Consider the following 14,784-nt stretch of genomic DNA (forward strand, 5'->3'; position numbering starts at 1 on the left):
TTTGTGAACAGAATAAGGACAAATCAAAGACACATGCAGTGACTGGCTCCTTCCACTCCCCTCTTCCCTGAAGTTCATCCAAATCTGCTTGAATCTGCCTCCCCAGTTTCTCAACTCTTTCCATACTTTCCATCCCCAAAACCAGGTCTCTACCCAACTCACTGAGACCATTGTGACCTCCTCATTGCCTCCTGTCTCTGCTAAGGCTCAGCTTGACCCTGTCCCTCCCTTGCTCACACGCCTGCAGGGTTCCCTACTGTTGCCCTAGAGTATGCTGGTGAGCCCCACAGTGGCCACACCTGCAATTTCAGCTCTGTTTCCACTATACCCCTCCCTACACCCTACACTTCAAGTCCACTGCTCAGCTCCCTATTTCTTGAATACACCCGGCAATGGCTCACCTCTGGCTATGGCAATACTCCTCTTCCCCATCTCCCTGTGTTCAAATTCTAACCACACTTCAAACAAGCATAGGCCACCAGGTGGGGACACCCTTAACTTGCTGTCACCAAACATACAGACTTATCTATTATCAATGCCCACACTGCCTCTTTCCATTTCCAAGGCTACCCACCCCATCCTGGTCTCTAAGACCAAGCCCCATGTCCTTAGGGACTTCACCCCACCAATTATCCTCCTCTGTCTCCTTTATGGAAACCCTGGGGGTGTAGTGGTTAAGTGCTACGGCTGCTAACCAAAGGGTCGGCAGTTTGAATCTACCAGGCGCTCCTTGGAAACTCTACGGGCAGCTCTACTCTGTCCTATAGGGTCGCTATGAGTCGGAATCGACTCGACAGCACTGGGTTTGGTTTTGGGTTTTGGTCTCCTTTATCTTTAACATCTTCTCCTCCACAGGTTTGGTCTCCTCTCAACACTGAGGTGACATCCACTAAAACAAACAAGCAAAAAACACCTTCCCATGCCCCTCCCCAACATCTTTCTCTCACTACACTTTCTTTATCCCCCTGTATAGATCCAAACTGCTTGTCCACCCTCCCCATGCACACTTTCTTTCCACGTTGCCCACTGCATTTTGACTTTCGCCCTCACCACTCATACCCCCAGCCTAGTGAACAGATTCTGTTATTCTGTAAAATGTACAGCACCTATTACATCCCAGACAACATATGCCTAGCACAGGGAGGCAAGAGGCAAACGATGAGAAACCAGGTGTGCATTTTGTCTCAGAAGTTCAACTTGGTGGCTAAATTCAGCCTAGAGATATATTTTATTTAGCCTGTGATGCTTTAAAAATATCTGTGAATTATTTGCCAAAATTTAAGAGTCTGGAGACTTCCCACTAAAATCCGAATTTCTGAGCTTCAATGAAAGAAGCTAGAAGCTCTGGCAACACTGCTTCATCCCTGCGTGGCAATAATGAGCTGGTGTGAGGAAGCAGCTGCCCCTTGAGTGGGGTATGGGCTCCCTAGTTCACCATGGGGTCCCCCAACCCTCTTTGCTTATTCTTGGTACTTTGATGGCCTTTTTGGGCATTAGAGTTTTGAAATTCTTGTTCTAGATCAGCACTGCCCAATAAAAATTAAAACGTGAGCCACATTTATAATTTTAAGTTTTCTAATAGCCATATTTTTAAAGTAAAATTAAAAAAGATTAAGTTAACTTTCATAATATGTTTTATTTAATCCAGTATATCCAAAATATTATTTCAACATGGAATCAATATAAAAAATTAGTAATGAGATATTTTACATTCTTTTCTTTATACTAAGCCTTCAAAATCCAGTGCATATTTTACACCTACGGCACATTCAATTTAAACTCTCCACATTTCCAATGCTGAACAGCCACCTGTGGCTAGTGGCTGCCATATGGTACACCACATCTCCAGGTGCCTCATGGTTAGTTATAAAAATCAGGTCTCACAGAGAGACAGGGAGAGAATATTAAGGACAAAGAAGACAGCAGGTAGGACCACTGAAAGGCACAATGATGTTAAAAGGTAAGAAGTTAAATGGTGAGAAGTTTAAAAACAGCAAGGAAGGGAGTAGGAACAGCCTCAGTGGAGGCACGGAGACAACTAATGGTGCTCAGCAAAAAGATCGGCTCCGCAAGACAGGAACCATTCCCAAAGCCAACCCTTCAGACAGGGATTGGACTGCACTATGGGACAGAAAATGATACTGGTGAGGAGTGAGCTTCTTGGATCCAATAGACACATGAGACTATGTGGGCAGCTCCTGTCTGGAGGGGAGATGAGAGGGCAGAAGGGGACAGAAGCTAGCTGAATGGACATGAAAATAAAGTGGAGGGAAGGAGTGTGCTGTCTCATTAGGAGGGAGAGCAACTAGAGTACGTAGCAAGGTGTATATAAATTTTTGTACGAGAGACTGACTTGATTTGTAAACTTTCACTTAAAGCAAAATATAAATTTAAAAAAATTAAAAGATCAGCTCCAGTTCAGTGCTACCAGGGAAGCAAGTGCTTCTTTTTACGCAAATTCATTTGACTGGTGTTATGGATTAAAAATCATATGCTACAAAAAGATATACTGAAGTTCTAACCCCCAGTACATGTGAATGTGACCTTGCTTGAAAATAGAGTCTTTGAAGATATTGTCAGTTAAGCTAATGTGAGGTCATACCAGAGTGAGGTGGGTCCTAATCCTACCTGAGTGGTATCCTTATAGAAGAGACAGAGACACAGGGAAAATGGCCACATGATGATGCATCTACAAGTGAAGAAATAAGAAGGAAAGACTGGAGTTACAGAAACTGGAAGAGACAAGGAGGAACCTTCCCCTAGAGCCTTCAGAGAGAGCCTTGAATTCAGACCACTAAAAAAAAGAGAGAGCCTTGAATTCAGACCACTAGCATCCAGAATTTTGAAGCAATAAATTTCTGTTCTTAAAGCCATCCACTTTGTGGTAGTTTGTTACAATAGCTCTAGGAAACTAAAACATCTGGCAATACAGCTTTTTGGGAGGTAGGCTTTAGTGTTTTATAACTAGGCACAGCATTAGACAGGTAGTCAATATGAAAATCAGCTGGTCAACTTCTAAGCTCCAGTTCACATACTTCACACTCAAGGGGCAGCACAATGGACCAGGCTAGTGAAGACAGAATTCTTTGTCAAGATTGGAATTGTAATCAGAGTCATAGCTAGGAGAAGAAGAAAGACAAGAGTCACTTCTCAAATGATGGGTATGGGATGCAGGAGGGTAGTGAATGTACACAAGCAGTTCAAGGAGATGCGTCTGAGGTACCTGACAGTGAAGCAAGCAAGAAAGTGTCTGGAGCTAGGATCCAAGCAGAGTTCAGGACTCAGAGGTCATAGTGAAGAAATGTGTGATGTCGGTCGGTGTCAGGAATCAGATGTGGAGGCCTGTTATGGATTGAATTGTGTCCCCCCAAAAAGTTATGTTAAAGTCCTAACCTCTGTATCTGTAAATAGAACCCTTTTTGGAAATAGGGCTCTTATTTGGTATGTTAATGAGGTCATACTGGAGTAGGATGGGTTTTAAACCTAATCCCTTTTGAGTGGTGTCTTACAAAAAGAGCAGAATAGACACAGACACACACAGGGGGAAGAGACCCTATGAGGAATGTCTACAGGCCAAGGAATGACCAGGGCTACCAAAAAGGAAGGATCCTCCGCTAAAGTTAATACTCTGCTTTGAACTTTTAGCCTCCAGAACTAACCAAAAAACCCAAAATACGCTAGCCTCCAGAACTATGAGACAATAAATTTCTGCTCTTTAAAAACACCCACTGTGTGGGTACTTTTGTTACAGCAGCACTGGGAAACTAAGACAAGGCCCAACATCAGAGACCAGATATTGAGGCTTTCGTGCCAAAACTGATACCCCAAGTCAGAGACCAGCACCAAGACATGCAAACCTGACCCAGAGACCTCAAAGAGCAGGGATCTCTCCTCCACCTTCCACGTGAAAGTATTTGGCACAGTGAGCACAATCTGGTGACAACTTGATAGGTGTCACGTCCTCATTCAAGCCCACAGACAAGGGCCAAAATTAAAGTCCAGGCTGAGAAAAGCTGAGCCACCAGGTGGGAGAAAAAGGGAACGTTAAATAAATCTGCTAGGCTTTAAAGGACTTGGAAACAAGAAATCAAGGATATCATTACACAACCATAAAGAGATTTTGAAGCTTTTCCAGAGACTTTATCTCTAAGCCACTAGAGAGGCCATCCATTCATCCCTTCATTCATTCATCACCCATTTATTGAGTAGTCTTCCCCTGAACTGTTTTACAATGCCGACTGAATAGGTCGATTAAACTCATGCTTGCCAAATTCTACTCTAGCAAGAGTTGGTGAGCCAAGTGAAGGTAGCTCAGGCTTAAGTATAATAGGGTCAGACTGCTAATACTGAAGGGGGCCCTCTCTAGGAGTATGTAATTATCCTAAAACATCCAAAGATCCATTTACTTATCATGTGTTGTAATTTCCCAGGCTGGCTAGTGCCCAAGAGAATGGGAAGTAAGGCTGGTATAAAATATCTCAAAAGAGACATCACAGGAAATTGTTCTATAAGAAAGCAGCATGCAGAACATTTAATCTCACTCTATCGAAAATACAGTTTCTCATGTTGCCTATGACCAGAGTAATGTTAAATACAAGTATTATGGAGACTTTAAGGAAACTATGTCCCAATAGTCTGCTGAAAAAAAATTTTTTCCTAATGATAAGAAACTGATACACATTGGAGGAAAAAGCATATTTGCACAAAACCTTGAATTGTAGGGGGATAGTAGTACCCTTTCACACCTGATTTTAAAAAAAGAAAAGCATGCTAGAAAAAAAGGTTGAAGGTGACAAGGAAATTAAAGTGGCCCATAAAGTTAATGATGCAGAAAAAAAAAAAAGATATTTCAAATAATACTAACACATCAAAATTCACAAATAAAGACAATGAAGATTATCTGTGTAGTGAAAAAAAAATTACTTGATAAAAGTAATCAAAGGCTTACCTTTGATTCAATAATTAATTGTACAGAAAGGTTTAAAAAAAAAATTGCCATCAAGTCAATTCCGACTCATAGCAACCCTATAGGGCACAGTAGAACTACCCCATGGGTTTTCCAGGGCTGTAATCTTTCCAGAAGCAGACTGCCACATCTTTCTCCTACAGAGCGGCCAGTGGTTCCAACACCAACCTTTAGGTCAGCAGCCGGGTACTTAACCACTGCACCACCAGAGCTCCTTACAGAAGGTTAAACGTGTCATAAATAAAATAAATAAATAGGTGTGCTTTATTCTCCTGGTAACCCTCGTGACAAAGAGTGGTTAAGTGCTACGGCTGCTAACCAGAAGGCTGGCAGTTCGAATCCACCAGGTTTTCTCTGGAAACTCTATGGGGCAGTTCTACTCTGTTCTATAGGGTCGCTATGAGTTGGTATCTACTCGACAGAAACAGGTTTAATATTTTAATTTTATGAAAACAAGCAAACTTATATAAAGCAAGTTCTAGGAAAATATCTACTTCATTCACATTAATTATACCAAAAAAAAAAAAAAAAAACCAGAACCAGAATTCAAATAATGATCCTCAATTATCGAGAAAGGGTTTTATTTAGGATTCTTGGTTTATTGGGTCGCTGGGTGGCACAGTTTGCGAGGGTTGTTGGTTTGAAACCACCCAGCGGCACTGTGGAAGAAAGGCCTGAAAGCAGAAAAAAAAAATCCCTATGGAGCAGTTCTACTCTGTAACACATGGGGTTGCCATGAGTCAGAATCAATTCTACAGCAGTGGGTTTGGTTTTCTAAGGCAGGGAAATGTGTAATTTTTAGTAAATTTTCCAGACAAAAAAAAAAGTCAAAACAAAGGCTTTTGGATTTCTGCTTATATCTGAAACAGACGTCTGCTATAATACTGTAAATAGCTATGAATTAAGAATACATGAACCTAACTTCTGGATCTGCAGATGTCATCAATGCCCGCAAAGTTATCTAAACATACTCTATACTCATCTCTAATCCAGGACTAGCAAATGTTTTGACTGTCATCATGAGCAAAGAAACCACAGTACATGTCTCCTTGAGATACCAAAGACAAATAATTAACCTATAATTTTATGACATCAAATAATGGGGCAAGAGAAAAAGGAGGAAATGTTTTACCTTATTTTTTCATGCATCGATTGATTAATCCTGCTTTATCTCTCAAAATACTTACCCACTCTTACATGATAATGCACACATACTTGCTTAAAGTAAAATAACATTTTTATTACTGGGTGAAGTTGCAAGGTCACCGGTACTGCCTTGGTTTATCTTGGGCTACTTTTGCCACCATGATAAGTTAAATAGTTTACAGCTTAAATTACACGAGAAGGACTTGCAAAGCTCCCTATTAATTTCTTTTTCAACCTCCTGCTTATATGCAATGGTGACAGTGGCAAAACTTTAATATAATGTTCAATAATAATAACAACCACAACAGTAACTGCTAATGTTTATTAGCACTTGCTATGTTTCAAGCCATTCTCACACAAAGTCTGCATCCAGGCTAACAATTCTACTCATACAAGACTGGTAGACCTACTCAAATCTGCCAGATAGCACAAGATAAAGATATTCCCCCCCACGTGAACCTATCATTCTGTTTACTACCTTCGTTTGGAACAAACTGAAGATACCAGGACTTTTCAGAACATTATCACACATCAATTTTACACTCTGCTCCAAATGTCTCCTCTCTTACTCTGAATGTGAAAGGTGTCGTTACTGAAGTGTAAGCAGTATGAAGTTGCTAGCATTGCTTTTAGAGATTTATTTTTGAGATTATTAGATTTTTTAAGTGATCATTTACACTGGAAATTTTATTTGTAAATCTGTGCCCTTCCTAAGTTTATGTTCACTGAAGTAATATTAAAAACACCTGAAATCATATCCAAAGCCCACTCTTCAGACAACGATTACACTGGACTATAAGACACAAAATGATATGGTGAGGAGTGTGCTTCTTCGGTCAAGCAGACACATGAGACTATGTGGGCCTCCTGTCTGAAGGCGAGATGAGAAGGCAGAGGGGGACAGGGGCTTGTTGAATGGACTTGGCAAATACAGGGTGGAGAGAAGAAGTATGCTGTCACATTGTAGGGAGAGCAACTGGGGTCACATAACAATGTGTGTATAATAAGTTTTTGTATGAGAAACTGACTTGAACTATAAACTTTCACTTAAAGCACAACTTAAAAAAAAAAACCCTGAAAACAGCAAAAATTAACCCAAATCACATTGTTGAATAGTTCTGGAAAACACAGATTATGCATACATGCTTTCTTTAAAAGGTCAGAGAATTAAGAATGTAAGACATTCTTCCTGTACAGACTTAATCTTAGAAAATACTTTCTCTGCTTCTTGTCAGGGCTTACAGGTGTGTCTTATGAATTCTATCCCAATGAATGGATATTTCTCTTACCATGTTTCAAAACATCTCTATGATATATTGAGCAATTTATCCACTCCCTTTCAAAAAGATTTTTCCTCTTCTGCAAAAGTAATTTTAATAAAATGTATTTAAAAGAGGAAAAAAATAAAACTTTAACATTCATAACCACTACATGCTTTCACTAGAACATCAGAAAAAAGGCAATACGTTCGTTCCTCTCTTTTATCTTAAAATATTGACTTTCTAATACTTGTAAAATATAATTTTAGTAACTCATGAAGACAGAATACATAAAATTGGCACTTTTTGATATGCACACAAATTGAGAAGGCATCTTTCCCAACTGCGTTGCAGAAAATGAAATGCATCTGGTATGGCAATATGGCCCGGCATGTGAACCAAAATCAGTGGGAAGAAAAGGGGTTTCTTTTGTCCTTCTTTTCAAAGCAAAACACTTAAAATATACCCCAACAGTAAGTCATGAAAAACTGTGTTGAAATGTGTTTCAAAGGTATATTTGGCTAAAAAAAAAAAAAAAACATAATAACAAGAGGGCTGGTGGCCGCATGGACGGTAGCCCAGTTTGTTCAGTTTTCATCATTCTACATCAGTGACTTCCAAATCTCTTTTCCCAGCAGTCCCAAACTGGTTTTTGGTTTGTGCGCCCCACCCCCGTGTCAGAGAATGTGCACGTATGTTGTTGGGGCCTCATGCTGGGCTGAGGGGCGGAGAGGAGGTGACTGGATCAAGCAAAGAACAAGAGAACAATTGAGTAAATTTGCCTTTATTTTTGCACTAAGCCTTCTTTCTGCCTTGGAAGGAAACTTCTCTTTAAGTAGGCAATCTGAGAACGCATTTAATGCTTTCGCTATCTTTTCTTTAATGTGTAGCCATCTACGCTTGTGAACTGTGAATAAAGCTGAAACCTGCATATGCTACTAGCACTCTCCCCATGCCAAGGATTTTCAGAAGGAAAGGACTCCAAGATGTGCAGGAAGATTGGAATGGCACTCCAAAGCTAAGCCCACTCCTGAACACTCTGGTGAGCCCTCTTCCAGTTCCAGATCCCAAGTCCATTTCTTACTCTTCCTAATCAGGCAATCTACAGGCTCCTCTGAGTTGGGCAGGGAAGTATTTAAAGGACTGAGGAATCTCACATTGGTGAGAGAGTGCTGATGGAAACCAGACTCATGACTCATAGAAGGGAAAACTCTCCACTGCTCAGGGAAGGAGCCCCCCCACCCCCCACCATGAACAGGAGAAGCTGGCAATGGTGCCTCTTCCTGGGACCATGCCTGGCATCTGGACGACCACCTCAGACCTTAATGTTCTGCCTACATTACCCAGTTTTTGAAAGATATTTTAGTTTTTGTGATCCACTCATGTCTACACTGAAACGCTGGTTCTTTATAATGAAAAGCCTCTTTAGAACTATAGAAGCTGTGATTAATAATGTCATTTGTAAATGCAACATAATAGATATGCAACAGCGCACCACAGAGAACAAAGAACAAATTAATATAGCTAATCCATCATGATTCTAGGCATGGGGGAAAAACTTCAGAAGGTATATAAATGTGCAAGCCTCTAATATTACTCAGTAGAGCCCAAGTCATTTCAAAAACTTAAATTCTAAAATTGTCAAAGGTAACTACAGTAACAGAAAAGATCCTGGAGAAAGACTTGAGTTCGAAATATCTGTCATTTATTAGTGGTGTGACCCTGGAAAGGTGATTTAATCTTCTCAGAGCATTGCGTTCCTATCTATAAAATGGCAATATGAACTATCACATAGGAATGTTATGAGAATTAAATCATATAAATTTATAAAGCACCAAGCATATGGTGAAGACAGACACGGTGATGTTAGTTTAGTATCATCTCCAAAATATGTTTAGGTCTTTCACATAAAGAATGTGTATTTACACTGGTAGAATTTTTTAAATAAAGATGAACAGAAATTAATTCAGAATTACCTACTTGTGCTTTGAAAAGTATCTCGATTCAGTGAACTACGAAGTGATTTAATAAGTTAACATTCACAGTAATGTGACAGCTACCTTCCAAAATAATTCAATTATTAGTTGTTATTCTATTATTTCTGAGAGTAAAAATTAAGAAAAACAAAAGTAAACAATCCCCCAGTTCTAAAATTCTTATACCCTAAGATTTTGAAAATGCTCAGAAATACTCCCTTTAACATACAGCATTTATCTATACTGGATTTAAAACATCCTTTCAAAACCACAATCTTACTTTTGAAATCCTAACAAGAGTTCAATCCAATTCTGTTTTAAGATGACGGCAAAGTTGGATTTATTTATTAGGCTTTTGCCAATATTATCTCTACCTACTCTTCTAAGAGTAGCTAAAACCTTTTTCTAAAACATCAAGTGTTTGTTTACTGCAAGCAACTGTGTTTATTAAGCAATAAAAAATACTCATATTCTGGCTTATTTTAAAGCACACCAATAAAGCAGCTTAAAAAAAAGTTCAAATGAAAATACACCTATGCCAGTAGCTTTCCTTTCAAAACATGGCCTGATTTTTTGATACATTTTGAAGCTCAATTTTTAATCTATTTAAAGTTTTAATGTACATGCCATTAATCGAACATAATCAGCATCAAAACACTAGAAAGTTTAAATAAACTAAGGTGTCTCAGAGAAAAGAGCTCTTTAGGTCCCTGGAAGAATGGAACTTTTTAAAATATTTTCAGGCATTAACATGATTTGATAAACTTTTACTACAAGAAGAGAGTATGTCTATTCAAAACTGAGGGAGTAAAAACAGCCACTCAGTGGGAGGTCTTAGAGATCCTAGGAGTAAAATGTTAAAGCACATGAAAAACTTCATTCATGTCTCATCAAAGAGTCAGCATGATGAATAAAATATGTATACATATATAAAAGAAAATGTCACTGGAACACATCTGTTTGCCTAACTCAGATGAACAGCTGACACTGTTCACTTGTCCGGCAGCAATGGACTTGTAGCAGCAGTTTTAACAAGCGAGTAGAGAAAATGAGTGTGTTAAGGGTTTCCCCAGCACAGGACCTCAGATTGGGCACTCATTCTCCTTTCCCCAAGTCTTGCTTCCTGCAAGTCATTTGCTTCAAATGTAGCCCCTCCTTACGGCTATGCACAGATATAATATATTTAAGATGTTGGTTTTTCCTTTTTCTTTTGGCAAGGTGAGTTGAACTGCTCCTTCTAGAAGACCTCCAGAATGTATCCACTATATGTCTAGCTGAGGAGCCCTGGTGGCCCATTGGTTAAAGCCCTTGGCTGCTAACCGGTCGGCAGTTAGAACTCACCAGCAGCTCTGCGGAAGAACCATGGGGCAGTCTGTTTGCGTAAAAATTTACAGCCTTGGAAGCCCTATGGGGCAGTTCTACTCTGTTCTGTATGGTTACCATGAGTCGGAATCGACTGGATAGCAGTAGGTCTGGGTTTTTGTATATGTATAGCTTTACTTCATCTCCTATTTTGACTACTACTAATACTTCCATTTTCATTGGCCAGCCGGCTTCTGGAGGCAGGTATCATTGCTGTAGAAAGTAAAAAGTCAGGGTGCAAGTCAAAACTATCTTTGCTAAGCAGGAGCAAGATGTTTTCTTTCCACAGTTTGATCTATTTTATGGTCACCCTGATCCCCTCCATTTCCCACGGAGGTGATCCCACGAAGCTGGAGGCGTGGCCCCATGCACCGGGCCTCCGGCCTCTCCCACAGGGCACTCACCTGGCTGCTGCCGCGCTCCTCATCCTTCTCGGCTGTCCGGAGTTCTGCGGGGCTCCGCGCTGGCTCTGCGGGCGGCTGAGAAGGCGGCGGCTCCAGCAGCTGCTCCAGGCAGGCGGTGCCCGGCAGGGAGGAGCTCTTCTGATGGCACAAGTGCGCTCCGGGGCCCCGACGCTGTGCATCCTCATCTCGCGTGCGGTCCCCCCTCGGGGGCGGTTGGGGCGAGGAGGACAGGGAGGATGAGGCGGAGGACGAAGACGGAGCGGAGTCGGGGGAGCGTCCGCCAGGAGGCGTCCCTCCGGCTGCTCCAGCGGCTGCCGAGGACCCCTTTCCCGGGGGGAACAAATGTTCGCGGATCCGGCGGCGCAACGCTGACCCCTGCTCTGGTCTGCCAGCCCCTCCGGGCTCGAGGGGCTCCGGGGAGGAGCAGCACAGGTTGGGCTGGGATGAGGAGAAGACGCGGTCCAGCACTTGTTTCCGCTTCTTGAAGCCACTCCACCTGCTGCCCGTGCCGCCCACGCCGGCCGTTGCGTCCCGCCTGCCCCTCGGGGGCGGTGGAGAAGGCGACGGGGTGTCTGCAGTGTGGCTCTCAGGGGCCCCCGCGCGCCCGCCCCTTCTGCCTTTACTCTTGCCCACCCCCAGCTGCAGGTTCTTCCAGAGCCTGGCCTGAAAGGAGGAGGACGTCGCCGCAGACTCGGGCTCGTCCGCAGCAGCAGCCCGAGCCTCCATCCTCCACCCCCGGTTCCTCCTCTCCCCTCCTCCTCCTACTTCTCTTCCGCCCTCTCCGGCTGCGCTTTCTCCCTGAGCCCCGCGGCGGCGGCCGCAGCAGCGGCGGCGGCGGGTGCAGCACCAGAAGCCGGGAGCCCCCAGCGGCTTTAGGCCAGCGCGGGGGAAAGACGCTGCCGCCGGCGAGGCTCTCCGGCCGCGGGACTCTGACACCGCCTCTTCCACCCGCACCTGCCGGGTGGGGCTGGCGTTGAAACCGAATCCTGGCCGCCGCGCCTGCAAAGTTTCTAGCTCCAAGCTCCGCCGCTCCAGTCCACTGAAGTCCCCCAGGCCGCGCCCTGGCTCCCTCTGCTCGTTGGCTCCTGGCCTGGGAAGCTGAACACACCCGGGCGTGCGCGACCAGCTGCGCAGGGACCGCAGCCGGCGCCCTCAGGGCAGCACCTGTCAGCAGCGGGGGCGGCTGCCTCTAAACTGGGCGCGCACACGGCTCACACATAAGGGCGCGCGGGGTTGGAGACGCCCTGGACCAGCCTCGCAGACCGAGCGCACCGCGACCATCCTTCAGCTCCTGGGTGGGAGGGCTGGCGAGCGAGGGAGAGAGCCGGGTGAAGCTGAGTAGGGCCCAGAACCAGCTTGCTCCCCAGGATTGGGCCACAGATGCCCACGCAGCTCGCTTTGGGCCGGCTGCGCGACGCGCCGGCTATCGTCTGGATGAGATGAAGTGAGCTGGAGTGGAACCTGAACTACCTCGGTTGCTCCTGTGGGGAGCCAAGCATCCGCACCAATCGGTGACCCCCAACTGTCTTCTGGGGATGGACACGCTGCCCCAGCCACGTTGCGCACCCTGCGTCCAAGACTAGAGTTTGATTTCTTCTGTCTTTACTTCAGTCCCATTCACCCCACCCCCGCGCTTCATTTGCTTGTGCGCTGGCAACTTCTACGATCTGAGTTAAACAGTTTCTGGAGTCTAGCAACAAGGCCAGTCCTTAAGTTGCAGGGACTTGACGGTGGATGAAAATGTGGAGAATGCTCATTGCCTCTGACCCCATTCCACTTTACTTGGTTTTCTTCATTTGATTCGTTGCAAAACAAGTGAAAAAGCTTCTAGCTCTTCAGATTTTCTTTCTCCTGAAATCTACTGACCCTGGGTCTTTCGATGCTACTAGGACCCACCCTCTCAAAAGGCAGGAGATATTGTACCCTGTCCTCCTCTGCTATAACTTGAAATAGTTCCCTGAACTTTGGCACCACACTGCCTAGTTTAAATCTTATCTTGTTAGCAGTATGCCCTCGAGGTGTATAGCAATCTCTCTAAACCTTGCTTACCTCACTGTTATAATATTTAACAAATATTTATTGAGTACCCACCTAAGTATATGGAAACCCTGGTGACATAGTGGTTAAGTGCTAAGGCTGCTAACCAAAAGGTCCACAGTTTGAGTCCACTAGGCACTCCTTGGAAACTCTACGGGGCAGTTCTACTCTTATAGGGTCGCTATGAGTCAGAATTGACTCAACTGCAATGGGTTTGGTTTGGTTTTTGACCTACTATGAGCCAGGGGAGTCAGACAACAGAATTTCTAATAGTGACTAGTGTTAAGGAGACAATAACAGGGTGCCTTAGTAGAGTGCTTATGGAGATAGGGTTGCCAGATTAAATGCAGCACACCCAGTTAAATTTGAATTTCAGAAAAACACCAAATAATTTTTTAGCATATGTTTCAAATGGAAACCCTGGTGGCTTAATGGTTAAGTGCTAGGGCTGCTAACCTAAAAGTCAGCAGTTCTGCTCCCCCAGGCACTCCTTGGAAACTGTACGGGGGCAAACATTGCTCGAGAAGTGCTTATATTAAAATATTAGTTTGTTTCTTGAAATTCGAATTTTACCAGATGCATTTTATTTGTTAAATCTGGCAACCCCGTACAGAGGGATTTCTTTATACTTTGTGTACTGGGACAGTTTTCTCTGAGAAGAGGCAATTTGAAATGGAGACAATGAAAACAAAGAGCCAGTCATTGAAAGATCTGATTAAAGCATTCCAAGCAGAAAGAATAATAGGTGCAAAGGCCCTGAGGCAGGAAGCAGCTTGGCTAGGCATATTTAGGGAGTAGAAGGAGACCACTGCAAACAGAGCAGAGCAAGGTGGATGAGCTTAGTAATCCACACAGTGGGAAAAATGGGCAGGATCCAGGTAAAGTGGTTATATGGGCTATAGTAAGAATCTGAGATTCCCGTAAGTGAAATGGTGAGCCATTAGAAGGTTTTTAAGCATGGGAGTGATGTGATATGATTTACTAATACCTGCCTCACAGGGCTATTCTGAGGTTTATGTGAAAAAGGACTTAGCTCAGTGACCTGCATATAGCTGATATTATTGTTACTTGGCAGATATTTACTAAGTTTATGAGCATTATGCTTAGAAAAAGAGATGAATGGTTAAAGATTTTGAGTTCCATTTATATAACATTCTTAAAATAAAGAATTATAGAAAACAATAGTGGTTGCCAGAGGTTGGAGATGGGGCAACTATAAAGAGTTTGCCTAGGGAAGTTCCTTTGTGGGAACAGAACAGCTCTGTGTATTAATTGTGGTGGTGGTTACATTAATTAGGTGATAAAATTGCATACAACTATACATAGACACAAGTGCACATAAAAACTGATAAACTCTGAATAAGATCAGTGAATTGTACCAATGTCAATTCTCTGGTTTTAATATACTGTGTTCACCTCATATGCATACAAAAGCTGGACAATGAATAAAGAAGACTGAAGAATTGACGCCTTTGAATTGTGATGTTGGTGAAGAATATTGAATATACCATGAACTACCAGAAGAATGAACAAATCTGTCTTGGAAGAAGTACAGCCAGAATGCTTCTTAGAAGCCAGGGTGGTGGTCCCTCCTGATAACTTTGGACATGTTATCAGGAGGGACCAGTCCCTGG

The 14,784-nt window shown here is 43.2% G+C and overlaps 1 protein-coding gene across 4 annotated transcripts in view; it reads right to left on the bottom strand.

The window, feature by feature from the left end:
- The window catches only part of MCTP1 (multiple C2 and transmembrane domain containing 1), a 632,230-nt gene extending 620,391 nt beyond the window's left edge, over positions 1 to 11,839 (bottom strand). For all 4 annotated transcript variants that reach the window (XM_064274169.1, XM_064274167.1, XM_064274164.1 and 1 more), the window contains exon 1: positions 11,114 to 11,839. In XM_064274169.1, coding sequence (XP_064130239.1) covers positions 11,114 to 11,839 — 726 coding nt within the window. The remainder of the gene's footprint in view (positions 1 to 11,113) is intronic.
- Positions 11,840 to 14,784: the final 2,945 nt, after the last annotated feature.

The sequence above is a fragment of the Loxodonta africana genome, chromosome 2, assembly GCF_030014295.1.
Source record: "Loxodonta africana isolate mLoxAfr1 chromosome 2, mLoxAfr1.hap2, whole genome shotgun sequence".
Lineage (NCBI taxonomy): Eukaryota > Metazoa > Chordata > Mammalia > Proboscidea > Elephantidae > Loxodonta > Loxodonta africana.